This window comes from Cornus florida, unplaced genomic scaffold (genome assembly GCF_030987335.1).
Source record: "Cornus florida cultivar Cherokee Brave unplaced genomic scaffold, ASM3098733v1 CherokeeBrave_3.0.0_Hap2_Chr08, whole genome shotgun sequence".
In the NCBI taxonomy this organism is placed as follows: Eukaryota; Viridiplantae; Streptophyta; class Magnoliopsida; order Cornales; family Cornaceae; genus Cornus; species Cornus florida.
In genome coordinates this window covers 11,124,196-11,149,475 of record NW_026775578.1, presented here as the reverse complement: position 1 = coordinate 11,149,475, position 25,280 = coordinate 11,124,196, and the positions used below count along the sequence as shown (strand labels likewise).

General features: G+C 36.4%; 1 protein-coding gene across 12 annotated transcripts in view; it reads right to left on the bottom strand.

Moving 5' to 3' along the window:
* The window catches only part of LOC132269337 (protein NSP-INTERACTING KINASE 3-like), a 44,736-nt gene that overhangs the window by 5,368 nt on the left and 14,088 nt on the right, over window positions 1–25,280 (bottom strand). For 4 of the 12 annotated variants that reach the window (XM_059770491.1, XM_059770489.1, XM_059770492.1 and 1 more), the window contains 9 exons: window positions 21,230–21,267; window positions 20,930–21,030; window positions 16,768–16,869; window positions 16,589–16,651; window positions 12,200–12,333; window positions 11,996–12,067; window positions 11,805–11,864; window positions 11,611–11,708; window positions 11,388–11,534 (listed from right to left, as the gene is read on the bottom strand). In XM_059770491.1, the coding sequence (XP_059626474.1) occupies window positions 11,388–11,534; window positions 11,611–11,708; window positions 11,805–11,864; window positions 11,996–12,067; window positions 12,200–12,333; window positions 16,589–16,651; window positions 16,768–16,869; window positions 20,930–21,030; window positions 21,230–21,267 (815 nt within the window). Of the gene's footprint in view, window positions 1–11,387; window positions 11,535–11,610; window positions 11,709–11,804; window positions 11,865–11,995; window positions 12,068–12,199; window positions 12,334–16,588; window positions 16,652–16,767; window positions 16,870–20,929; window positions 21,084–21,229; window positions 21,268–23,043; window positions 23,477–25,280 lie in introns of those variants that run through there. The other 8 variants (XR_009469479.1, XR_009469480.1, XM_059770488.1 and 5 more) reach the window with 8 other exon arrangements.

Here is a 25,280-nt window from a genome sequence, read left to right as displayed (position 1 = left end):
AGCCCAAATCCCCTTCAAAGAAGGAACTTGAGCCTCCCTCCCAAGCATCGGAAGAGGAAGGGGAGTCGCAAGTCAAAGGCGTCCCAGCCTCCTCATCAAACAAAGAACTTCCTGAGATGCTCTGCAAGCGTTTCAATGTTAAATGGTCCTGCACTTCCTTCAAAAAAAACGTTGGCTGTTACATCATCCAGCTTAATTTTCACATCCCTTCCCACGCAAACAGTAACTCCCTCGGTACTAAAATCACACAGTCGAGAGGAGCGAAGCCCAAAATCACAACCTTCACCATGACAATCAACTGCCGGCTCTCCCTCAGCAGCAACTGGGGACAAACATTGAGAACCCGACTCCCCCACGCCTTTATTCAACCCCAAACACCTTTGTGACTGAGAGGAAAAGGGAGAAAAAGGCTGAAAAGGCGGTAGTCCATGTCAAATATTTGACTTACCCGGAACAGAGTTAACCTGCGTTCTCGGAACCCACTTTTGCTTCTCCTTCCTTGACCATCTTCTAACAAAAGAAGGAAGAGCATCATTGTTAATCATTCTTCGGTGACCCTGAACAAATCCCTTAGCTCGTCTTCCTCCTTTAGACCCGTCAGAAAAAACGCCGGCCAGAAGAGCATCATTGTTAATCACGACATTAGATAAGGGCTCAAAACGATTGCCCAACATTAGCCTAGGAACGTCCTTGAATGACCCCGGCCTGCCCTTCAAATTGCAACCCAGACCAACAGGCCCAACTGCATCAAAATCATGCTTCAGGGCTTTCCCACCTTCAACAGGTCCACTAGAAGTACAGGTTAAGACCGAAGGCTGGGCCATGAACACTTACTCCCAAAGACTTGGTCAACGGCCCATCCTTAGGCCCATCTCCACGAGCTTGCATCCTCGCCTTTGGAGCCCAATCATTTGAAACAAAATGGGAACCGGCTATATTCCACTTAAAACGGCCACTCCCTGTGCGCCATCCACGTGTATGGCCAACAAGACTCCTCTTTCCACGCGCTTGCATCACGTGAAATTCACCTCTCTGTCTTCCTCGATCCCACATCTGCAAGAATGCCGGACGGCCAATCTTAGCAGAAGATCCACCCCTCTGAGTTTCCCGGAAGCCCATCTGCCGGCAACGATCAAACACACCCGCCAAACCTTCGTTCCTTTTTTAAGTGAAAATCCGTCGAAAGCAATTAAAGTTGCGAATCCAGAGGGCGTCCCTCCACTCCTTCCATCGTTGAAACTCTGTCAGTCCCTTCTTTCCCATAGCATCCCACCTCAACCATTCGGCCTCCTTGAGCAAGTGCAAACCATCCTCTCCTTCAAGGCTATTCGTTGTCGGCACAAGTTCCGGCGGTTTCTCGTCCCACATGGCAACCATATAACAAAACTGATCGTTGTGGATGAAGACAAAAGAGGGACAAACCCTTCCATCCGAAATTGTGATACGAACCCGTTCAGCATCCACGGCTTTGTCGGCATCCACCCAAATAAAACCACCAGATAAATCCCCAACCGTCACGAACAGGGCATGACTCTAGAGATGAAGAGGGAGCCCATAAAGTGTCACAATCTTCAGCCCCTTGCCTTTCAACACCTCAGAACACCCAACTCTGAAACTCCAATTGTCCACCTGTAAGGTAGCCGTCCCCCAATCACGGCGCCCCTTTTTGAGCACCCTTGAAGCTTCCGCTGAGGATGGAAAGCGAAACAACAGCAAGGAATACGGCAGAGGAGACACCACAACTCCAGATGAGACCTTCCAAACTCGAGTCGCCCAAGCCGCAATTTGAGCCCTATCTCCCACTTCCTTATCAAACTTACCCACCAAACACGAACGAAGATCTTCTCGTCTCCTTCCAACCGAAGCATCATCCAAGAAAATCGAAGGCCCTCTATACGTGTTAGCAGATCTCGTAGTCCCACCTTGAAACAGACGAGGCAACCTAGCAACTTCCAAGAACGAGCGCATAACAAGAGATGGTGAACACAAAAAGCACAAAACCTCACACCCAACTGAGAAAGAGAAAACACGAAAACGAAAAGTGACTGAGGATTTCACCAGAGTTGATGACTCCGGTGACTGGTCGGAGTAGTAGACTCCGGACGCATCTCAGTCACAACAAACTCTCTCATTTTTACACTCTTAAATTAATATAATGGATATTGCACATATGTATATGTAAATCCCCTTGCTTGAAGATTAATGACCAACCAACAGAAATTTTAAAGTAATAAAAGTATTTCAGGATGAAACTGCTAAAGCAAGCAGCCTTAATATAATAAATCACCCTCACGACTTAGCCAATTATGAGATTGGGAATATATAGTTTATTGGATGATGAATTTTGAATTGAGCGATGTAAAAATATGGTATTGTTACTGGTTTCCTCATACCACCACACCACCAATCAAGATCTACCAAAACCATGCAAGTAACTATCACCGGAAGTACTGGAAAAGCTAAGGATGAAAGCTGATTAGAGGAGTTACCTAAGACTGGCAGTGGCAGCATCATCGGTCGTCACTCGTCAACAACGCCATTGGGTTTTGGGTTTTGGATTTGGATTTGGATTTGGAAAACCATTTTGTATGTTTTGAACAAATGGAATTTAAAGGGAAAGGGATTCCTATTTTAGTTTGGATGTGAAATGGTATTTGGAATGAAAATAATATTATATCACTTTTGTCTTTATCAAAATAAATAATTTTTAAAAAATAATTATATAGACACGAAATTGTAAAATGAGTCAATAAAAAAAAAAAAATTTCAAAAGGCGCCGCTAAATCATAAATGTTTAAAAAATATATTTTTTAAAATTATCCTTTTTTTCTCTCTCCCTAGCATTTCTTAAATTACGTATTGCTCTAATGGCCATTTGCTTTATCCTTTCTAATTCTTTGTGATATCCAGCACCATTTGATATTTGAAGGGTTAGTTACATAAAATCCAACTGAATTATTCTCTCTCCAAAAAAAAAAAACCTCCTCAAATTAATATTTTAACTTTTTACATATTTCTAGAAATTAAATAATAAATAAGGAAAAGTCCATACCTCTTGTCATGAGACAGATAACATTATTTTCAATTATCTGGTAGTGAAATTCCATTATGGACTTTTCCTTATTTATTATTTAATTTCTAAAAATATGTAAAAAGTCAAACAATTCATTTATTAATAAGTTTTAATTCAATGATTATCATCTTGAGAGGGCCTATCGTAATATAGCATTACTCTATTTTAAATGAAGAGTAACTTCCACTAAGATAATAAATAAATAAAGAGCAACTCCTTTTGTAGGAGTAATAATAAATTTGATTTAGAATATTTTAAGCTTTATTTTGGAATGAGAATATAACTTATATTTTTCTTCTTTTCATTCTTTTATTAATTTTTGGCTTTACAGACCCTTAATTCTTCTGTAGTGTTCCATCTGCTATCTGAAGCAATTTATCCCAATAGCTTAATTTTATCAGCTCATACTAAACATCAGACATACCTACCAGTAACACAAACCAGACTATAAAATAAGTTACCTGAGACCAGTGCCGTTCATCTTATGCAGAGTACCTTGCTATTGCATATCCAAGACTAGAAATTTGCTTTGATCAAAGTTAATGAATTCCATTGTCCTTAATTGTATTTAATAGTTGACTTTCCTTGTACAGTTATTATATGTTGATCGCAGGCTATTTCTTTCCCATGAAACTTCTCTTTCTGGAAATAGTCAATTTATTGGCACTTCTCGTACCAATCGCCTAATCTTATGTCAGTTGTTCACCCTGAAGGATTGAACTTGGCGGTGAAGCGCAGCTTCTTTTCCCCTTTTTATTTGGGGTTGGGGTTTGCAGGCTGTATCTTAAACATCATCTAGGCTAACCTTACTATATGTAGCGTTTTATTTTTTATTTGGGTAAAGTACAGTAACACCTCCTGAGGCTTGCCAAAAGGACACTTAGATGAAAGTTTGTCTATTTTGGGACAATAACACCCCCTAAAGTTTGATACATCCACCAAAGACACCCCAATGGTAATAAATTGACATTTTTACCCTTTGACCTTTATATTGACTAATTTAAGTGCTGAAATGACTTTTCTAACTTCATACCCATAACAATTTCTTTCTTTCTCTCCTCTCTATTTTCTCTTCCTCAGCCCCCAACACCAACCCACACTGTACACATATACACATATACTGTCACACAAATGATGCATTCATACTTATTTAATAAATAATCCATCAATTACTTGATATTTTTTCGGTTAATAAATCTAATTACTTTAATGTGTTCCTTGAGCAGAACCAAGTTTTAACTTTTGGCCATTTTATGGTTATTAAATTCTCCAAATAACTTGGTGGGTTGATTTGATGATGCAAGTTGTTTTGAAATTCCATTGCTTTTATAGATGTAATTTTTTTGGCTTTGGTTTTAAATTTTCCAATGTTTATGTCCAATCCCTCCTATCTCCGGTGTTTGTCAAACTCTGCGAGACTAGAAAAATTATATCTACAAAATATGGATTTTGGTTGTTGGATGCATTAGGACATTTGTCATGATTTAGCCCTAGCAATATTTAAATACTCCACTTTCATTTTTTATGTGCGTGTCTATGTGTGTATATGTGTGACAGTGTGTGTTGGTGTTGGGGGCTGAGGAAGAGAAAATAGAGAGGAGAAAAGGAAAGAAATTGTTATGGGTATGAGGTTAGAAAGGTCATTTCAGCATTTAAATTAGTCAAAAGGGTAAAAATGTCAATTTATTATCATTGGGGTGTCTTTGGTAGATGTATCAAACTTCAGGGAGTGTCATTGTCTCAAAATAGGCAAACTTTCCTTTGAGTGTCCTTTTGGCAAACCTCAGGGGGTGTTACTGTACTTTACCCTTTTTATTTTTAAATATTTTATAACTACTATATGTAGTTTTTCTCTATTTACCATTGCACCTTTAGAAATACGAATTTAGTGTAACGTACCTCAAGAGGTTTTTCAAAATTTTCTTCAGAAGAAACTAGTTGAAAGTTTGTGGTCAACCTCCGTTGAGGTTTTACAAAATTACCCTAACCACCTGTTGTCAATCAACTAGGTCATTCAAAGGGATAAATTTTAAGTTTCAAAAATACCTCTGTTGGTCCATAGTTGTTTGCACTATAAATGTCAAATGTATGCTTCTAGGGCTGCTACTGAGATATTTCACCAATTCTGGTGTGCTCATGTCATATTGATACATACAGGGGTAGTATAGTCATTTTACAATCATGAGAGCTCATTTAAAATAAGTCGAGGAAGGTACATTGTGCTGTGGAGTCACTTTACAGGCCAAATCTGCTTAAATATCTGGTTCATCAATCGGTATGAGTGCTTTGGTCTGCTTATAGAGGTTTAACCAACCTGCAGAAGATCTTGTGCAATGAATGAAGGTCAAGTAACCAATAAAGCTCCAGGATTTGATGGTTCCAATTATGATTCATGGAAGACAAAAATGGAGTGCTTCCCGATGTCTCAATCCAGCATACTACAATAGCTGGAATTGTAGTTCCGAACCCTGACAATCCCTTGGCAAATGATAAGACAGCTTTAGCCAATGATGGAAAGGCAAAGCATGCTCTCTTATGTGCTCCCAAACAATAGTGTAAAACAGCTAAGGAAACGTGGGACTCTCTCAAGGTTGCTCATGAGGGAAACAATGTGATCAAGGCGAACAAGATTCAGCTCCACAAAGTTCAATATGAGAGCTGTAAAATGGATAAAAGGGAGGCTATCTCAGATTACTTGTTCAGAATAAATGAAATTGTCAACAATATCAAGGCCCTTAGTGAAGATGTAAAGGATTCTGATGTTTGTAAGAAGATTCCCAGGTTCTTAACTCCCAGATTCAATGCTAAGGTCACAATTCTAGAGGATAGGGACATGCTACAGATGAAGATTGATGATCTACAAGCCTTACTCACAGCTTATGATCGAGATGAGAGTTGGGGTTCCTAATCTACACAGAAGAGAAGCAGCTCTTAAGGAAAAGGAAGTGATTGAAGAAACTGAACAAAAGTTTGATGATGATGACCTTGAAGAAGATGAAGCAACCTATCTAGCCAAGGAAGGGGTTGAAGAAACTGAATAAAAGTTTGATGATGATGACCTTGAAGAAGATGAAGCAACCTATCTAGCTAAAAAGTTAGGAAAATTCAGGTTCAAGAAGAAAACACAGTCTCAGAACCAAACCTGCTATGGTTGTGGTAAAACAAGTCACCATGTGGCTAATGTGAGATATATATTTTGTAATTGGCTAATTTCGTTGTCAAAACAAGTCCATGTCGAGTTGTAATTCAAGTTACTTGTATTGCAACTTATCAAGATCGAAAGTACTACGGGATTGGAGAGGTTGTTCAAAGTTATTACAATTGAGATCATTTGAAGAAAAAGGTAAGAACAACATATTAGGAAGGATTCTAAATAGGGTTGGACACATTCTACACTTTCCATATTGTTGAGAACTTACCGTAGAATGATTTTAGACTGAAGGAACCAATGAAATCAAGTCTGCCAAACTTGAACCGGTTCAGCCCCTCTGAACCGGTTCAAGATGCTCAAGGTTGGCTTCGAATACACTCTGCCAATCTTGAACCGGTTCAGAGGCACTCTGCCAATCTTGAACCGGTTCAGCCCCTCTGAACCGGTTCAAGAAGTCCTAGTACTATTCTAATTTCAGTTTCCTTCTTCTGAATGTTTCCTTTTTGATCCCAACTTCTTTCCAAGTCCTATGCACAAAATTTTTCATATTTTCAGAGGGATTGGGACTTTATAAACTCTATATAAACCTTGTCATACACATAGGTTTATTTCACGGCTTTAGGGAAAATCAATTCTATATTTTGAGAAAGCCTTTTAGAGAGAAAATTTAAAAATTCAAATCTGATTGTTCCGAATCTATTTATGAGAGCATACACATATATTCATGAGTGATTTAGTAGTGTTGTTCTCTATCTCATCGGAAATGGAGCTATATTCATGAAGATTCAGATATTCCGAATGAAGAGCATGATTTAATTCTTCTATATCGAGTTCAGATCTTGAAGAACAGAAGAAAAAGCGATCGAACTTCGAAAGGGTTGGAGCATTCGAGGAGTGTTGCCTAATCTACCTGCTATTCTTCTACAAATATCAAGCATAAGCCTGAGGTCAAGTTGTTGTTGGACGGGGAGTCGCAAAGCCAAAGGATTGTCAACAATTTGTGTTTGGTAGAACGATAGGGTGTAAGCCAGAATCAAAGTTCGGTGTACTTAGTTTCAAACATAGTGGATCAGTTTACTTTGGACTGAATAGTCCACGAGGTTTTTCTCATGCAAATAATTAACGTATTTTATCAATTAGGGTTTCCTCGCTAAAATCCTAGTGTAATCTCTTTAAACTTTTACTTGCTTTACTTTACAGTATTTATATTTGTGATTGTGGATGTTTAAATTGATCATATAATTTAACCAATCATAAATTAAGCAAGTTGACCTAATAATCAAATCTAAGTCATTAAAGGAGTTGATCACAATTAAAATCAACTAACTGTTTCCGCACCCCTCACAACTCTATTTTTATAATTTGGTATTAGAGCGGGATACTCGACATACATATTTGTTGATTGTATTTGCATCATGTCTGAAAATTCATCTGTTGATGCATTACCTCCTGTTTTTTATTCTATCACAAGCATGCAAATTGAGTGGTCGAAGTTTAAAAAGGATTTTGAAAATCTGTTAGAGAAATTGAATCTTGCGGAACTTGATAGAGATATTTATAAGTTTGAAGTTTCCGTCTCTAATAAAAATTTGGAAGAAATTGGCCATAAGAATTTGAATCTTCTTCATAAAATTGATTTTCTGGAAAAGGAACTTAAGAAGGTAAATTTGTTTAATAAATCACTAGAACTAAAAATTGATAATTTGAGTAGTGAATTTGTTAAATCAAAACAGTCTTTTCAGAAAGTTGAATTTGACACTTACAAAATTGATAAGTTGAAAGGAGTGGTTAAGAATATTAGGCATAACAAAGAATTAGCTTCAACTTCAAATGATTTGTATTTTAAAAAATCTAAAGATGTTTTTGTGAAAGTTGAAACCAAACCTTATGTCATTTCTAGTTCTACCAAACTTATTTTAACATGTCATTTTTGTGGTGAAAAGGGGCATATCAAGTATAAGTGTCAGAAAAGAAAAATTGAACTAGGAAATAAATTGAAAAATCTAGAGAGTTCAAATTTGAAGAAGAAGAGGATTAGGACTGTTGAGCCTTGTGACACTTTGCCTAGAATAATAGGGAAATCATTGCATAATGAATCTAAAATTGTTTGGGTAAAGAAAGAGAATTTTAAATGCCTTGCCATGCACACAGCACTTAGAACACTTGGTCCATGTTGTTGGTACTTTGATAGTGGTTGCTCTAGGCATATGCCAGGGGATAGAACATTGTTTACCACTTTTAAGGAATGCTCAGTTGGTGATGTTACTTTTAGTGATGGTAATGCTTCTACTGTAAGTGGTAAAGGTATGATCAAATTTTCAGGAATTGGGGAGTTAAAGAATGTTCTATATGTTAAAGGTTTAACTACTAATCTGTTGTGTATTAGTCAAATCTGTAATGAGGAGTTTCAAGTCAATTTTACTCAACAAGGGTGTTTTGTAACTAATGAAAAAGGTGAATACATCTTGAAAGGAACTAGAACTTCTGATAATTGCTATGTTGTATTTTCAGATCCTTCATTAATTTTTCTGCAGTTACTGATGAGGCTGTTTTATGGCATAAAAGACTTGGACATGTGAATTTTAATGATTTAGTAAATTTGTCTAGTAATGATCTTGTTCGAGGTTTGCCTAAATTGAAAATGTCTAAGAATGAAATATGTGGTCCATGTCAATTAGGAAAACAAACTAGAGTGTTACATAAGAGACTTGTTCATAAAGTCACTTCTCGACCTTTAAAATTGATTCATATAGATTTGATGGGTCGCATAACACCTGATAGCATTGGAGGAAATATATATATGCTTGTTATGGTTGATGATTTTTCTAAATTTATGTTTGTTGCATATTTGAGAGAAAAATCTGATACGTTTGTGAATTTCAGGTCTATTTGCCAACTTTTTTAAAATGAGAAGGGATATCGAATTAATCGGATTAAAAGCGACAATGGAGATGAATTCGAACCTAAGGAGTTTATTGAATTTGTGATAAGAGCGGTATTAAGCATGAAGTTTCAGCACTTAAAACACCACAACAGAATGGTGTAGTGGAAAGGAAAAATAAGACAAATGCAGGTATGGAACGTACTATGCTTCATGAGAACAAAATTGCAAGTCATTTTTGGACTGAATCAGTACGTACTGCTTGTCACATCCTAAATAGAGTTTATCTTATTTCTAGAACTAAAAAGACTTCATATGAATTGTGGTATGATAGAAAGCCCACTGTTAAATACTTTAGAGTCTTTGGAAGTAAATGTTATATCCTTAGAGATAGGGTACACTTGGGGAAAATTTGACTTTAAAAATGATGAAGGTGTGTTTTGAGTAATTCACAAACAAGTCGAGCTTATAGGGTTTTTAATCTTAGAACCAAAGTGGTCATGGAGTCTATAAATGTGGTTTTTGATGATACAAAATCTAAAATAACCTCTTCTCAACTTGAAGAAGAAACTAATTTTAAAATTGCAGGAGAAAGGAAAAAACCTACAATAGAAAGACTTGAGAATTTAGGTGGAGAAGATGAAAAGGTTGAAGAAGATGAGGATGAGGAATTAGAGGTCACCCCTGATGTACCTATTGGAATTCTTGCACCATCTTTAGATATTCCCACATCTAGCAGTTCTAGAGTTCGATCAAGTCATCCAATTCACAAAGTGATAGGTCCATGGGATCAGCATGGTACTAGGAGTACAGTCCGTGATCATATAGGACATTCATGCATTGTAGATGACATAAGACATTCATGTCACATGGCTCAATTTGAACCTAAGAATTTTGATGATGCTCTTCAAAATTCTTATTGGCTTATGGCTATGCAAGAATAATTGCTTCAATTTGTGAAGAATGATGTTTGGGAATTAGTGCCTCGACCTAGTGATATTAATATCACAGGGACCAAATGGATCTTTAAAAATAAACTTAATAAACATGGTCTTGTGATGAGAAATAAAGCTAGATTAGTTGCATAAGGATACACTCAAGTTGAAGGAATTGATTTTGATGAGACTTTTGCACCTGTTGCTAGACTTGATTCTATTCGACTTCTTTTTGCTCTTGCATGTCACTTTAAATTCAAATTGTTTCAAATGGATGTTAAAAGTGCTTTTCTAAATGGTATTTTGCAGGAAGAAGTTTATGTAACACAACCAAAAGGTTTTATTGGTCCACATAATCCCGATTTTGTTTTTCATCTTAAAAAGGCTTTTTATGGTTTAAAGCAAACACCTAGAGCGCGGTATGAGAAATTGACTTCTTATTTAATACACAAGGGCTTCAGAAGAGGAGGAGCAGATAAAACATTGTTTATTTTCTAAAAAGGAAAAGATTTTCTTGTTGCTCAAATATAAGTGGATGATATTGTTTTTGGTGCTACATATGATAACATTGTTCATAATTTTTCTAATGATATGAGTAATACTTTTGAAATGAGCATGGTTGGTGAACTGACTTTCTTTCTAGGTCTTCAAGTGAAACAACTTGATGATAGGATTTTCATATCTCAATCAAAATATGCAAAGGAGCTAGTTAAGAAATTTAGTATGAAAGATTTAAAGCATGTTCAAACTCCTATGAGTACTTCATCCAAATTGGATAGAAACTTTGATCCTAACAAGGTTGATCATTTCTTGTATAGGAGTATGATTGGTAGCTGCTTGTATTTGGCAGCAATTAGGCCATATATTTCATTTAGTGTAGGTGTTTGTACTAGGTATCAAGTTGATCATAGAGAACAACACATTCTTGCAGTTAAGCACATTATTCATTATGTCAATAGTACATTGAATTATGGACTGCGTTATTCTTCTGAGTCTAACTCTGAGAACGTAGGATATACTGATGCTGATTGGGTTGGTAACAAGAATGATAGAGGTTGTTTCTATGTTGGTAGGTACTAAACTTGTTTCATGGTATAGTAAGAAGCAAAATTGTATATCTTTATCATCTTGTGAGGCTGAATACATTGCTGCTGGAAATTGTTGCACACAATTGCTTTGGATGAAATGATTGCTTCTGGATTATGGAGTTAGTCAAGATACTATTGCTATCTTTTGTGATAATACTAGTATAATTAATATTTCAAAGAATTCAGTTTTGCATTCTAGGACTAAGCACATTGACATTAGACATCATGGAAACGAAGACAATATACAGAAAGAACTAACCAGTAACATCAAAGAAAATCTGTTGGTGGTGTCTATATCGCCACCAAATAAGTGACCCAATAAGCATTATGATCACAAAAGCAGCACTGAAGCTTGTGCCAAAAGCAGTAGCCACATTGTGGGTTTTAGTCCCAGATTCTGACCCAGCTGGGAAAGCAGTGATTTAATAATAAAGATTTCATAAAAATGTAGCAAACAGAATATTTGGCTGAGTGATAGACACCTCTTACACCATCTGGTGAGAAGGAAAGTGGTTCTGAATACACAACAGAACAATTGCTCCCAGAATTCTGCCCACAGTTTAAAGTGTTGCCTATTATTCTGAAAGCAGAAAGAAGCAGCAATAGAACTTCAATAATAAAAGTATAACAGAGACAAGAAATGGATCAGTATGGAACACAGGAAAGAATGACCAACTTGAAAGCTCTCGCTGATATTTTTGGCAAGGAACCACTGAGATTGTTGAAAGAAAGGTCCCTACAAGCAATTGTAACTTAAAATTGTGAAAACATCTGTGGATGAAAAGTAAATTTGAGTTTTTAGAAGTATCTTTCTGTGCTCTGCATGTTAAAATTGAACTTAAGGTTGAAAAAAGTACAGAGACATACACAAGATTGAGACCTTCAACTTTGGACAGAGATTGGGGAACGGGTCCAGTAAGGTTGTTGTTATTTAGTCGCCTGACTTGTGCAGAAAAAGGAGGGAAAAGAAGGAAAAAGAAAAACACAGGAGGCAAATTAAAAATCATTATACTCCTAAATGTTAAATAATTCAGGTGAAAGTCAAGGTTGGATGGGAATCTTGAAACTTACAAATATTTCAGGTTCTTGATATTCCCAAGAGAACTAGGAATTGCACCATTGAACTTATTGCTCGAGATATCAAGTGTCTGAAGCTTCTCCAACTTCCCAATTGCAGCAGGAATAGGACCAGAAATGGCATTATTCTGCATCAACCTACACAACTAAGAATAACTGAGCTGCTTTTTAATTAGAGAGAATATCGGCCAAATTCTGATAAATATGCACTTTTTCCAAAGACACGACATTTTGTTCAACAAGTTCCCATTAGATGCTCCTAAGTTTTCTCATTTTAGGAAATTTATTGGTGTCTGTTGTCTTGATTAGATGCATTGCAAAGACATAGTCTATAAAGGATTTTCATGCATATCTTTTTTTTGAGAGTCTAGATTATGTTTTTGGGAAGTTAAGCAAACCATATTGATTGAGTATGTTGAACTCCTTGGATTTTCATGCATATCTTGAGAGTCTAGATTATGTTTTTGGGAAGTTAAGCAAACCATATTGATTGAGTATGTTGAACACAAGGAGTTTAATGACACGTGGATTATCTGTGGAAAGCATACAATGGCTATATATTGATGAAATTGGTTTTGTTTACTTATTTTGTATAGTAAATGAATCATTAATAGTACATTTACTTGAGATATCATTGTTTTGGTCAAAAATAATATTGATATGATTGATCATTGTCTTAAAATTTAAACTTGATTTATGTGTTTTAGACCAAAAGAGTGAAAAGAAAAGAAAATTGAAAAACAGCTTGGAATGAAAAAGTTTTTGAAAAAAAAAGAAAAATATTTGTTGTTTTGACAAATGTGAGATGGAAAAGGTTACCTTTGGGATTTGTCCGAAAGCTACCTTGTCTCGAAACAAATGGGAATAAGGGAAAGAGCTGGCTGCCCATAAGCGTAAAAGCCACCAATGTGCAAAAAGAAAAGTAGAGCACAAAGAGAGATTAAAAAAAAAATGTCTTTTGCACATGTTGATTGTTTGATTTCTAAGGATATGTGATATCATTGATTTATTATCTGAAATCTGAACAATTGACAGATCATATGTTTTTAGAACTTGGTGGTGATTTTAATACACTTACAAAGTTTGTGGAACTTCATTAAATTGATCTTGGTTATTTCTGTTAATACATATAATCTTGCAGAGTCTAAATTCTAATTGGTTTCAATTTACAAGATTTATATGGTTGGTTGCTTTCTACTTCTAGGATATTTCTTCCTTGTGACCCTTGTTAATTTGTGACAAAATGGGGGAGAGAGTTTAGAGTCATATCATTCAGGGGGAGAGATATTTTTGCATTAAGGGGGAGAACTTTTTGCATTGAGAGCATAACCATTGATCATTGCATGTGTTTACATTGCGTTGATATTCAGGCATTAAAATTTGTTATTTTATGCTTGTGCTTATTTTCTTGATTAAGCTTCACGGGTAGTTGTGTTTGAGTTAATGTGTAGATTACAGGTTGCTACATGTGTTGAAGCTTCATGAGGTTCAAGATTATTTCCTTTAACAATCATTATAATTTACTTTCCTGTGTGGGTAGATTGCTGAATTGTTTTTAGGGTTTTGTCACGAAATTGCCAAAGGGGGAGATTGTGAGATATATATTTTGTAATTGGCTAATTTCGTTGTCAAAACAAGTCCATGTCGAGTTGTAATTCAAGTTACTTGTACTGCAAGTTATCAAGATCAAAAGCACTACGGAATTGGAGATGTTGTTCAAAGTTACTACAATTAATATCATTTGAGGAAAAAGGTAAGAACAACACATTAGGAAGGATTCTAAACAGGGTTGGACACATTCTACACTTTCCATATTGTTGAGAACTTAACGTAGAATGAGTTTAGGCTGAAGGAACGAAGGAAATCAAGTCTGCCAAATTTGAACCAGTTCAAGATGCTCAAGGTTGGCTTCGAATACACTCTGCCAATCTTGAACCGGTTCAATAAGTCCTGGTACTATTCCAATTTTAGTTTCCTTCTTCTGAATGTTTCCTTTTTGATCCCAACTTCTTTCCAAGTCCTATGTACGAAATTTTTCATATTTTCAGAAGGATTAGGATTTTATAAACTTTATATAAACCTTGTCATACACATAGGTTTATTTCACGGCTTTAGGGAAAATTAATTCCATATTTTGAGAAAGCCTTTTAGAGAGAGAAAATCCAGAAATTCAAATTTGATTGTTCTGAATTTATTTATGAGAGCATACACATATATTCATGAGTGATTTAGTAGTGTTGTTCTCTATCTCATCGGAATTGGAGCTATATTCATGAAGATTCAGATATTCTGAATGAAGAACAGGATTTAATTCTTCTACATTGAGTTCAGATCTTGAAAAACAGAAGTAAAAGTGATCACACTTTGAAAGGGTTGGAGCATTCGAGGAGTGTTGTCTAATCTACCTGCTACTCTTCTACAAATATCAAGCATAAGCCTGAGGTCAAGTTGTTGTTGGACGGGGAGTCGCAAAGACAAAGGATTGTCAGCAATTGGTGTTTGGTAGAACGATAGGGTGTGAACCAGAGTCAAAGTTCGGTGTACTTTGTTTCAAACATAATGGATCGGTTTACTTTGGACTGAATAATCCACGAGGTTTTTCTCATGCAAACAGTTGACGTATTTTATCAACTGGGGTTTCCTCGCTAAAATCCTAGTGCAATCTCTCTAAACTTTTACTTGCTTTACTTTACAGTATTTATATTTGTGATTGTGGATGTTTAAATTGATCATATATTTAACCAATCATAAATTGAGCAAGTTGACCTAATAATCAGATCTAGGTCATTAAAGGAGTTAATCACAATTAAAATCAACTAACTGTTTCCGCACCCCGCGTAACTCTATTTTCACAGCTAATTGTCCCACACCAATGGTCAAAACCAAAAGAAGCCTGACTCATTCAACAACAGAGGAAGATTTGGAAGAAAAGCCTTGGTCTTTGACTAAGATACAACTCCAAAAGAAGAAAAACCGAAAGAGAATCAAGAAGATGATTGTCTGTTCATGGCATTGCTTAAATAACCTGAAGCTCAGAAAGAATAAGAGGAAGAAAATGATACCGAGGTAGAAGAGATCCTTGAAGAATGTGAAAGACTGGCTGTGAAATGTGATCAACATAAGTCTTAAATCAAAAAGTTCAGTTTTTGAATTACAGAAATCCAAAGACTGACTCATTAAGCACATCAAGGCGAAGCTTTGAACCCCTACACCAATAGGAATACCACTAGTTATATCTTTTAATTTATACTTCCTTTACAGTTCGAGTGAAATAGATTGTGCAAGATTGCACATCTAGTTCAGCTCAATTCACAAACTCAAGCATCAGTTCCTTATTTTATGGAGAGATCAATGATGGCAGCTTTTCTTCCAAAAATCCAAAGAGGTATTAGGGTCTAAACAAGAATTACTTTGATATTTCTTTTCCCTGTCAAAACAGCCTAGTGGTAATGACTCTTCCATGCTGAGCCCTTTTACTTTAGATGGGAAATTCAGACAGAGAAAGAAAGAAATTTTTAGCCAGCTATGTATTTAAGTATTTCCGTAGAGCATTAAAGAGATGACTTGTGGCCACTATAAAAATGGAACTTGTATTGTATGTTCACAAAGTCACATAGTCAATCAACTATTCCAAGGACCCTCCAGAAACCTTTTTTTCTTCTTTTTTGGTAAGTAATGTTTTAGAAAGCGTTCAAACGGGGAATGTTAGAAATTGGCACAAATTAAGGCTCAAATTTATTGGTCATGTGATGTGTGTTTGGTTAATTGGATGATTAATGTGTGTGCATGTTGCTGCCAATAATCTCTAAGTGGTGGTGAAGTTTGTCAGCAATGAATGCTGTATGCAAGCTGTCTTGGTCCAAGATTGTGTGCTAGTCAATGTTTGTGAGTGGGTGAAGCACTGATGGCGAGAGTGAGTGCAAAGGGGCATTGAAGTTTAGGGAGATGTAGTCTCATAGAAATATGTGTGTGTGTGGGGGTAGAGATGATGAATGAGTGTGAAACACTGATGGCGAGCGGAGGTCTCGTGGAGTGGTATATCGTGCAAGGCTTGGGTATCCAGCACCATGCCTAAGCATTAAGTGGGCATACTCAGTTCAGTGTTCAACGTCTCTACCAGTGTAATTTCTTACGAGGCAATGAGTGTCTATCTCTACCGGAATATAAAGTTACTCCTTTGTCTACCTATAGTTGATTGATGGCAGAGGTGGTTAGGGCGATTTTTCAACGAATGTTTGACAACAGTTTTTCAACTAGTTTCAATCAAAGGTAATTTTAAAAAACCTCAGGGGGTACTTTACCATAAATTCTATATTTACAAGTATCAAACAGCCAAGCAATAAAGTTTCTAAAGGAGTAATGGTAAATAGAGAAAAACTTTACCATTCGTAATCCTAAAGCCTTGAGATCCTCATCAGTCATGTGTTTTAGGGTGGCTTTATCGATCTGCATAAAAACATGAGGCCTCAAAATAGTGATAGAATTTCGTAAGGTAATGGTTAAAACAAAAAGGTAGCGCATAAAATTGAACTAAACAACGAAAAGCTATAAAATTCACCTACTTCTTTTTTTGGGTAAGTAAATTCAAATACTTTCTCATCTTTGAAAAACACTGAATGTTTCTCAAAACCCAGCGACTGCAGGAAAGAATTCACTAATTCAGCCTGCACCAAACATGTATCACTTGTAAATACGAAAAAACACCACATTAATGTATTTAGAGCACGTTTATGATTGCTTTAGAATGATGAAAGCGCTTTTAGCAGTAAAGCTGTTATGTGTTTGGTGATGCGTTGTATAAAGCAATTTTTATACTTAAAGCACTTTAAATATGTTTGGTAACAATGTTGATTAAAGTACTTTTATTACTAATTTACTATATCATTCATACACTGGAAAATAGGATTTTTATCATTTGAGAATATATTATTTTGTTTGTTTGGATAGCATGGAAGGAAAAGAAAATAATTATACTAACCAAAACTAACCTTGTGATTTCAAATATTTAAAAAATAAATGAATTTGTTAGATCAATCCCCTTCATACCCAATTGTTTATTATTTTTAGCAAACAAATAGTAAAATAATGAATTATTAAAAATAATAAGATTTTAGCGAGGTTAGATCCTTGGATGTTGCACTGGCTCTTTTCCCTTTTCTTATTTAGGATTGCCTTTGGGTGCCCCTTCGAGATGTGTGGGGAGCTGGGATCCGGTTGTGGACAGATTCGAGAGGAGGTTGGCACGTTGGAAAAAGTAGTACCTGTCCAAAGGGGGTCGGGTTACCCTGATTAAGAGCACCCTTTCTAGCCTTCCTACATACTTCTTATCTCTGTTTCAGATTCCTTCTTCAGTGGCTGAGAGAATTGAAATATTGCAGTGCAACTTTTTTTTTGGGGGGGGGGAAGGGGGGAAAGGAGAAGAGTTCAAATTTCGCTTGGTTCGGTGGGATCAAGTGTGCCGTCCAATTTGGTTTAGAGGCTTAGGGTTTCGGAGGTTGTTGCCTTTTAATAAGGCTCTTCTTGGTAAATGGCTCTGGAGGTTTGGGATCGAAAGGCATTGGTTATGGAGGAAAGTTATTGCTAGCAAATTTGGGGAAAGTCGTGGTGGGTGGTGCTCTCTGGCGATGCGTGGTCCAAGGGGGGTGGGAGTTTGACATTTCATTCGGAGGGGTTGGGATGACTTCTGTAAGCATGTTCGTTTTCGTATTAAAGATGGAAGGAGGATCAGTTTTTGGAAGGATCTCTGGTGTGGGGAACTCTCTCTTGCTATCGCGTTCCCACGGCTTTATAGGATTGCTTCTCATCGACAGGTCATGGTTGTTGACTGTTATCATCTTGATAACGGGAGACTGTCTTGGAATGTTCAGTTCAGGAGGCATTTTCAGGATTGGGAGATCGAGGATGTTTCTCGTTTTCTGGAGCTGTTGTATAGCCAGGTGATTTGTTTTGGGGATTCGGATTGGTGGTTCTGGATTCCTAACTCACAAGGCCGTTTTAAGGTTAGGTCCTTTCTCAGATGCCTTTCTCAGATGCCTTTTGGTTGGTCATGGAGATCCCTTCCCTGGGAAGTTTATTTGGCGGTCCAAGGCTCCCCGCATGGTCGCCTTTTTTGCTTGGACCTCTGTCCTGGGTAAGATTTTAACCCAGGATAATCTGAGGAGGAGGAATCAGGTGGTGGTCAATCACTGTTACATGTGTTTGTATAATGAGGAGTTTGTTGATCACCTCCTTTTACATTGCAGCATGGCCAGAGATTGTTGGGATTTGATGCTTAGATTATTTAGGGTCCATTGGGCCATGCCTTTTTCCTCTAGAGGGTTGATTGAGGCTTGGAGAGGCGTCTCTGTTGGGACTGGCATTAAGGACGATTGGAAGGCTACACCGCTTTGTATCTGGTGGTGTATTTGGCTTGAGAGAAATAGGAGATATTTTGACGGAAAAAAGAAGCCTGTTTCTATGCTTAAGTTCTTTGTTATTTCTACTCTTTTTTGTTGGGTTTTAGGGAGAGATTATAGATCTATGAAGGAAATTATTGTTTTCTTGGCCTCTCTGAAGGTCTAAGGCGCCCTTTGGCCCTTTTGTTTTCTTTTGTTTCTTTAGGCTTCGCTCCCCTTTTGAGCGTTTTTAATAAAATCTTACTTATCAAAAGAAAAAAAAAAAAGATTTTAGCGAGGCACCAAGTCACACTCCAACCAAACACAACACTAACCCTAATTCTAATCAAACACAAAAACCCCTAGAACCCCAACACTAACCCTAATCCTAATCCTAATAGAACCCCAACACTAACCCTAATCCTAATCCTAATTTTCACCCAACCCTCTGATAGTAATGCTCTCAACAAATACTTGATATATATATATATATGTATGTATATATCACTCTCAATAATTACTTGAAAAAAAAAATACAATAAAGAATCAAAAAATAATTTCTTAGTAAGTCAATAAATAATCAATTTTGTATGAACTTTAGTATTCCATAATCATATCAACTAAGCAAATGACATGGGCATAATAGGAAACTAAAATAAAAAGAAACAACTCTTGCGAGAAAGTAAAATTTTCATGTGTTTTATAGGGGAAACATTTGGGGAATAAAACCACTTGCGGGAATCCTAGTTTCCCCAAAAATTTTCTTTTCACTCTAACCAAGCTCCTAAAAAGTTTAATTTTTTACTTTTCCTTTTCCTTTCCCGCTACTTCTACCTAACCAAACGGACCCTTAGGAAATCTCTACCAACTAAAGGTACTTTTTCTTGCTACCGAACACATCTATGATCTAACCACAGTATTTTTTAAAAAATGAAAGCGCTTTTTAGCGATAGGGAAGCAATTCTAATGGGCTCTTAGTCCACAATCCCATTATTTATATTTAATTTTATTAAAAAGTCTTCAGCTAAGCTGATGTTTAAGATACACTCTGCAACCCCCAAAACAAAAAGAGGAAAGAAAAAAAGAATCAGCAGCTTCAACAATGATAAATTTATTGGTGTCCTACCTAGTTCAATCCTTCAAGGTGAACAACCAACATAAGTTTAGGTGATTGGTATAAGAAGTTCTAACAAATTGACTGTTCCCAATTAGAAGTTTCATGGGAAAGAAATAGAGTGATCGTCTAATCACATGATCAGCATATAATAACTATAAAAGGAAAGTCAACTCCTAAATACTTCTCCAAACGGTTCAAAACCAGTAAAAAAAAGAAAAGAAAAAGAAAAAGAAAAAAAGAATACGGAAAAAAAAAAAAAAAAAAAAAAAAAAGATAGAAGAAATTCAATATGAATTGCACCAAAAGTACCAAGGGCAGTAACCTAGTCGTATCTCCTCTACCTCCAAAAATGAAATGTGTTGGTTCAAGTACCCATAAGAGCAAATGGGGGTGTGACTTTCTTGCTAAGTTATAAATTGCACCAAAAGTGAAAACTAAAATTACTAAATCCGCTAACTTGAGTGGCGTTTCTTGCCACTCCCCAAGGGGAAGGGGAGGTCACAATTCCCGTTGGGACCCTTAGTTTTTGTTTTACCCAGAAGTGAAAAGGATATAATCACACCATAAGTACCAACGGCAGTAACTTAGTAACATCTCCTCTACCTCCCGAAGTGAAAGGTGCCATAAGAGCAAATGGGGGTGTGACCTTCTTGCTAAGTTATAAATTGCACCAAAAGTGAAAACTAAAATTACTAAATCCGCTAACTTGAGTGGCGTTTCTTGCCACTCCCCAAGGGGAAGGGGAGGTCGCAATTCCCGTTGGGACCCTTATGTTTGTCTTACCCAGAAGTGAAAAGGATATAATCACACCATAAGTACCAACGGCAGTAACCTAGTAACATCTCCTCTACCTCCCGAAGTTAAAGGTGGGGGTTCAAGTCCCCAAAGAGACAAATGGGTGTGTCAGTTTCTTGCTAAGGAATAAATCGTGCCAGAAGTGAAAATAAAAATTACTAAATCCATTAACTTGAGTGGCATTTCTTGCCCCTCCCCAAAGGGAATGTGAGGTCGCAATTCCCATTGGGACACTTATGTTTGTCTTACCCAGAAGTGAAAAGGAAATAATAAAGATTTACTTAATTGCAAAACACCCTAAAAAATTAAGAACTCATTCTTCGAAAAGTAGTAAAATACGACAGAAGAAATATTTTGAAAAAAGGAAAACAGTATGATTGGGGTATTTCTAAAAACTGAGGCTAAGCAGACAACTCGTTTTATAGCAGATTGACTGACCTCAGGTACTGACTCCGGCTTTGGTGGATCAGTGTTCACCGGCTGCATATGCGTGTCAACATCGAGATCCTCAAACTCCTCTGCCTGAACAATAGGACCTCCTGCAATAAAACCCTTTCCACTTTGTGTTCTTTGCTGACATTCGATCAAAGTACTATGTACAAAAGATTGCTATATATTATAATTGTTATTTATAATAACAACGAACATATATATATATATATATATATATATATAAGTAAAATACAATCATAGTTGCAGCCTTTAGATGGATGCAACTGTATGTCAAACAATTCATACTTGTCCAAAATTCAGACTTGTAGGCATAATTACTGTGCCTGCAAAACAAAAGACCTTCAGTCAAATAAAATACAAAAAAAAAAAGACAAAAAAGATAGAAGGCTTTGTCTCTCAACTTAATATAATGGCAGTCCACCTTACTACATACTAAGAAACAAAATGTAGGAAAAGGGAAGTGCATCTAAGAGATTTATTACTTAATGGCTCACAACTGTAGAACATGCATAAATTGTATATGTATTACTCAATTGTATATGTCCCAAAAATGACTTGATCGTCGGAGGGTACCCGGGCGGCACCCGCCGATGCCAGGCCTCAGTCAGCATCCCTTTTCTTTTGCAGGAAAGAGTGCTAATCCGGGTCGTGCAGAATTTTGCTTCAACATATATATATATAATTCTTTATATTGCCATAAACGTAAATCTTCATATTGAACTTTTCTCCAAGCTTTCTTAGCAAGAAATATTCCAGTTTTGGTGACTAAAAGGCATAGATCTTGTGCGTGTTGTGATTAGCAAATCGGTTTGATGTTTGTCATTGCATTGATGGTGGATTGCTAAATGCATCATCTGGTTTTGAAAATTTTGGGCCTTTTAACAGAGCGGGGCGGGGATGGTATTCTTACCAACAAACCGTCCTTGGTTCTTAACGGATATGGTATGAAGGATTTCTTAAAAGGGTGAGATAGGGTTCACTCAAACCCGTACCGAACCCACCCAGTAGCCATCCCTAACTCCAAACACTATACGCCCTTATATACCAGGCTACAATAGAGTACTAAATAGGGTCCACGGCCTGCAAGCAAAAAATGGGTCACAATTTTTTTAGTCCCACACAACTCACTATTCGGGTCTAAATAGTGTCGCAGCGCAGCGCGGGCCGAAACAAAATTCAGGCCACAATATCACAGCAGCAATATTTCACCATTTGCTAATAAAATTAAATTTCTTTGAATGAAAAATATTATTGGAATAACACAGCCTAATAAGGATTCATGGGAGAAAAGGTATCACAGGTTTGTGGTTGCATATCTTTTAGCAATTCTTGAACTTTATTCGTGTTTTTATTTCATATTTATACCCCTCAACAACCATATATATATATATATATATATATATATATATATATAAAGATATATATAACATTGTCACTTTCCCTGTTTCTTATTTTACATTACAATAAAACATAAACTAAATGCAGGACATTTCCCTTCATACTTAGATAATATAAATTTAGGATCATCTCAACAAATCATGCAACTTACTAATTTTTGTCAAGGCTGGTAATTGCAACAAACAAAAACTCTCAATACACGGATATAATCAACAATCAAACACACACTTCCAATATAATAAGTACTTATCAAAATTAAATTATTTTTTAAATTATTTGGTAACAATTTTTTTTAATTGCAACAAACAAAAACTCTCAATACACGGATATAATCAACACAATCAAACACACCTTCCAATATAATAAGTACTTGTCAAAATTAAATTATTTTTTAAAGTATTTGGTAACAATTTTTTTTAAACACTTATATTGCTGAATTTACAAAAATATCCTTTAATATGATGATACCATATTTGATAATAGCAACTTAAATGGGTGTAATTGTCATTATAAAAAAATTATATGGACAAAATTGTCTAATAAAAAAGAGTAACTAATATATTCAAACGCCAGTAACTATTTTTTAAAATAAATGCACTTTTAAGGAGTCGAGAAGCAATCACAAACAGGCTCTTAGAAGCCATGAAAATAAGGAAAGGATACACAATAACAACAAAAAAAATACAAACACGAATACTTACTCAGAGTCCAAACAAAGTGATGTTAGATTTGCCGGGGCGAGGTTCTCCATATTCAAGGCACAGAGACCTGACCACGTCGTTGAAACGTGCATGTCATCAGAAACTTGGACGATCAAGATGGGAACATATTGAAAGTTGGAGGGGTCAACATTTAAACCAGTCTTCATCATACAAAATCTTTTCTATCCCAAATGAACAAAGCAACCAGAGAATGCGGGATCTTTAAAGTCCAGTCCTCTAAAATGCACTGGAACACCAATAGATTGAATGATACCATCATTCTCAACGACTTGATATGCAATCAAGTTATAATTACATCCGAAAGTGTATAAATAACCATCCAACATATTCAGCCTTTCCAAAGAACGGGTAATATAACCCATTCTCCTTTTCCTTCTTGATGACCTGCCAGTTCTTCATTTCACTCCCGATTCTGTAATAATAGAATTCTGGGTTACCATGAAGAAAATCATGGACTGAAATGAGAATACAGTAGTGAATGACTGCGTAACTAGAGATAATTCTGGGTAATTTTCTGTCCAAAGGATACTTAGGTAGGGAACAATCATTATAATCCGAATCATACCACCCATCCAAAGGATCTAAACGTTCGAAACACGGAGAGCGTATTTTGTAGGACGAATACAAAGTAGCTCCAGCAAGCACAAAAAAACCATAGTCAGGGTCAGCCTCATCAGTAGGGGATAAGGTTTTTTGCTTCTGGCAACGGCAATTCGAAAGCCGTTTTGGTATTTGTATTGAAACAAATGGGTTCAAACTGCAAAGACCTGTCATGCAGATCCCAATATGAAGCCATCAAGACCATTTTCAATCCTATGATATCACAACCAACCGGTGAATATACTCTCTCTTCATCTAAGCAACGAAACGCTTTCTTCAAGGGACTAACTCTTGCAATTTTAGAACCAATTTTTCCTCCTCCTACGAATTTGATTTCATAAATTGCAGCACAATATGGCCCACCACCAAAACTAGCAACCAAAAACAATGATACCATCTTTAAGTGCCTTCCTCCTCCTTCGCCGGAGATGTACGAGACTCTACCTAAGGGCTCTGAACGTTGCATAAGAGAATCTTTGTGCTTCGTGTAGAAGAAGCCTTTTAGGGTTTTTATTGCCTCCCACTCCCCCCTCCCTCGATTATAAATGGTAAGGAATGCGTGATTGCGTGTGTACTTTAGCTAGGTCTGAAAGGACATCGATACCTCCAGCAGCCCAACCCCAATAATTTTGAAACTTCGACTGTTAAATTTACAAATCGGGCTCAAATTAGTTGGATTTTACCAAAACCCAATCGTATTCGGATTGGATTGGGTTCAATCTGAACCCAACCTAAAATCCGAAATTAAACAATTCTACCAATTTTAGCCATTGAATAATTCTGATCCAATGAACCGATAATATCATACACCTAAATTAATATAAATCCTAAAGGTATGCTTGGTTTGTAACTCTGAAAATAGTTACAAAATTTTTTAAAACAGAGAACAGTTTCCGAAGGAGGGTGAATTTTTCTTGAAGCTGCTAAGATTAGGCTGAAAGGTATATGTCTAAGTCATTGTTGGCTGCTAATGAACAGATCACCACCATTCTCTAGCAGTGCTTCCACCTTCTAGTTTATTTATTTTCGAACTCCCGGCTTCTCTCTTTTTTGTTGGACACTGATGAAATTTTCTCTTCTGTTCTGTTCAGAGCCTCTTTTTCACTCTTTCCTCTGTATATCAACCTTAAGGTCCTCTAGCTTTCCAGCTGGAATTTTAAAACACATGGCTCCTTATTATTAGTTCAAACTTCTATGATCATCATGTGTGAAACCATCTGAATTGACTTTTTCCGAAAAGGTAATACTTATAAGCTATGACATATGCCATTTTTTACTTGTTTTATCATTTCATCACAGCATTCTTTGTTGAGCTCTTTGTTGAGCCCTGGACCCTATTTCATTTATTGTTTGTTTTACCTCGAGTCAAAATAGTAACACAGCTTTGTCCTCCAATTGGGTTTGAAATACAAGATTGCGTCTCCTGGTTGATGCAACATCACTCATTGAATTGTTCTTTTAGAGTCATAATATGTGTGTAATAATCGTTTGCAATATTTTAAACCTAATTACTCTTCTAACCAGATCAAAGTTGGTGAAAATTTCAGGTGATGTGACTTTTGAGTATCTGCCTCATGGCTAATACAAATCCAATTATCAAACATTAGGGGTTTTGG